The sequence below is a fragment of the Hylobates moloch genome, unplaced genomic scaffold (assembly GCF_009828535.3).
Source record: "Hylobates moloch isolate HMO894 unplaced genomic scaffold, HMol_V3 SCAFFOLD_1, whole genome shotgun sequence".
Taxonomy (NCBI): Eukaryota; Metazoa; Chordata; class Mammalia; order Primates; family Hylobatidae; genus Hylobates; species Hylobates moloch.
In genome coordinates, this window is record NW_026652276.1 from 52,673,223 (window position 1) to 52,676,585 (window position 3,363).

The 3,363-nt window shown below is 42.9% G+C and overlaps 1 protein-coding gene across 2 annotated transcripts in view; it reads right to left on the reverse strand.

The window, feature by feature from the left end:
- The window catches only part of ASDURF (ASNSD1 upstream open reading frame), a 5,125-nt gene extending 2,971 nt beyond the window's left edge, over nucleotides 1-2,154 (reverse strand). For both annotated transcript variants that reach the window (XM_058440317.1, XM_032755180.2), the window contains exon 1: nucleotides 1,975-2,154. In XM_058440317.1, the coding sequence (XP_058296300.1) occupies nucleotides 1,975-2,064 (90 nt within the window). In that variant the 5' untranslated portion in view covers nucleotides 2,065-2,154. The remainder of the gene's footprint in view (nucleotides 1-1,974) is intronic.
- Nucleotides 2,155-3,363: the final 1,209 nt, after the last annotated feature.

Here is a 3,363-nt window from a genome sequence, read left to right on the forward strand (position 1 = left end):
TATATATATATATATATATGATATACACCAGGCCGGGTGCAGTGGCTCATGCCTGTAATCCCAGCACTTCAGGAGGCCAAGGCGGGTGGATCACCTGAAGTTGGGAGTTCAAGACCAGCCTGACCAACATGGAGACACCCCATCTCCACTAAAAATACAAAATTAGCCAAGCGTAGTGGCGCATGCCTGTAATCCAGTTACTTGGGAGGCTGAGGCAGGAGAAATGCTTGAACCTGGGAGCCGGAGGCTGCAGTGAGCCAAGATTGCACCACTGCACTCTAGCCTGGGCAACAAGAGCGAAACTCCATCTCAAATAAATAAATAAATAAATAAATAAATAAATAATAAAAAAATATATATGATATACACCAAAAGGAATTAAGCTGTGATTTAGATTGAAAATTAAGTTGTGATTTAGATTTAAAAAAAAAAAGCAAATTGAATGAGGTGTGGGTTTTTTTCAATATTTTCATGATTTTATGTACTAAGTGGTGCAAACATTCAAATCAAGCAATGCCCTATTTGGGGACAGTAAGACCTATCATGTTCCATCTTTTTATTTTTCCCTCTTTTTATCTCAATGACTAGCATAGAGCTGGCACTGTTGAACTGGGCTTTTTTTTTTGAAACAGGGTCTTGCTCTGTTACAGGCTGGAGTGCAGTGGTGCGATCACGGCTCACTGCAGCCTTGATCTTCCCGGGCTCAGGTGATTCTCACACCTTAGCCTCCGAGTAGCTGGGACTACAGGCCTGGGCTACCGTGCTGGCCTGGGCTTCATTTATTTGTAGGGGAGGGCTCAACTAAGTGAAAACTAAGTTTCTTTTTAACTCTTTATTTATTTTGTGAACATGACTGATTACATAGTATCACAAGAGCCTCTAAAAGTAGCTTTTATAATATTTGTGCTACCTCACACACGCCTCAAGGATCTGTATCCACCAGTATGCCTAAGTGGCTTGCTATGGTGGTAATCAGAATGGGCTGTGTGTCTTTTGAAAATTCACTCCCAATTCCCACGAGTGTGTACCTTTCTGTCTCCCCAGTTGGCAGAGCTGTAGTAATGAGGTTGAACTCCAAGGCCAAATTTGTAAACATTCTTTGAGACTTAACATTTGTAGAGGGCTTTCCCATTTTAGGAATGACAGGTGTACATTTCACTTTACTTCAAAGAAGGTAACTGATACTGAAAGATTAAAGAGACTTGCCCAAGATGTCATTGTAAGTTTGGGACAGAACCAAAGTAGAATCTAGGACAGGTAATACCTGAAGGGCTATAACCCTTCCCACACCACACCCATTTATCTTTAAAGGTTTTGTTTGTTTACAGCAGTTAAGGCTTATATTATATTGGCTTCCTCCCTCCCCCTGTTTGGTATAAGAGTGACAACCCAATGCGTGTTTTAGAACCATTGCTCTGGTTAACGGAGAAGCAGCAGCTAACACGTGGATGAGGAGAGACCGGTTAGGAAGCCCTTGCCGGGGGGGCAAGGGTCCCGATAGCAGATGACGGTGGCTTATTTGGGGTGGTAGGAGTGTTCACGGTGATAAAGGGACATATTTGAAATGAGCTTCAAAGGTAGAACTGATAGGCTTCCGTGATGGGGGTCAAGGATGGATCCCGGGTTGCTGGCATGGTTAACTGGATGCAGAATATCTGCGATGGAACAGATTTGGGGTGGGCAGTATTTCCAAAAGTTTAAAAAGACTAGGGAGGAAAACACCCAACCAAAACTCCGCCCCACTGTCACCTAGGCCCAGTCTCAGGACAAATTTCAAGATCTCCCTTTTCGCAACTATTTTTAGAAAATAAAAGGACTAACTGTGGCTGTCAAGTGCTATGAATAAAAAGAGCAAAGTAGCAGGGCAAAGCCGCGGCCCGGGCAGGCCCCACGCTGCCCCCTGCGGCCCACCTTCAGGGTCCAGTGGCGCCTGGTCCCGAGTCCAGGAGCCTTTTCGTCGCGTCTCACACTCACCTTGCTGCTAAGATCCTCCTTGTGTGGGGTCGAATTGTCGGTGGGGATCAGCACAGAGCTGTCCTCTGGTCGCGTCCCTCGGATGGGCATTTCCACCGAGCGCAAGACACGCGGGATCGCTCAGCCCTGAAGGAGCCTACGGCATTAGCCACCGCGCATGCGCCCTTCCAGCCGCGCGCACCCTTTTCCCGCGAGTCTTAGCAACAGCGTCTGCGCGCTCACTTGAACGCATGCGCAGGCCGGGTCTGGCTTGGGGAGGAGTTTCGCGCCTGCGCATGGCTGCTTAGGGAGCAAGTAAACAGTCTGGTTGCAAAATCTGAGGTTCCTGTACTGGCCTCTTGTGGTTGAGATGCAGAAACGCTCAGGTGGTTTCTTCATGACCTCTTTATCTAGTATACTACGAGTTATGTGCGCCCTCCAGTGGTAAATATAAAGAATAGTCGTGCAATAGAAATAGCGCTTAATATGATATTTATTATCTAGGGAAAGATGAAGCTGAGGAACAGATTTAAGAGATACCGTGTTGGCAAAAGAACTGTACAGACTTGGTGAAGTTTTGGTTAACTCGTGGTTAGGGTTGCCGGATAAAATACAGTATGAATTTCAGATGAATTAATAGTTTTTTAGTACATCTATGTCCCGTGCAATATTTGCAATATCTCGTTTCCGTGGAAAAAATGACTAAAACTTGGAAATAGGCAAAAGAGATTTATTTACTGTATGCTCTTTCAGTGCTGCTCTGGACTTGACTTTATTATATTGACTGGGCTGTTTTACAATTCTGTAGGGGCAAAGGTTAACTTTGGTAGAGATTTTGGTTTGGTAGAGATGCAAGTAATTTTTTGTTGTACCAGATACCAACACAGGTTATGATTTATTGTTCTGCAACACATTAGTCAGTTTTGTATCTAACCCTGCAATTCTGTCCTAACATTTCTTTATTAATATATGCCTAGCTTTCCTAATATTCTGTATTGGTTTTAAAGTCTTATCGGTTCCCTCACTAACTAATGAGTTGAATAAAACTTTGACATGTATTTATTTTATATTCACATTAGAGACATGATTTTAGGTTTTTGAGAATTATACTATATTATTGGAAATCTTAAGGGTCCACAGACATGCCCAACTGGATTTATGTGATGAATCAAACTGTCTGGTGAAGGAAATGTATACATCATGGGTTGTTTAAGGCCAGGCATGTTTTTTATTTGCTCTTAGAGAAATCCCAAGTGGTTATATATTTTTCCTTTTTAATTGATTTTTATTTTTATTATTTATTTATTTATTTATTTATTTATTTATTTATTTATTTATTTATTTTTGAGATGGAGTCTCGCTGTGTCGCCCAGGCTGGAGTGCAGTGGCGCAATCTCGGCTCACTGCAAA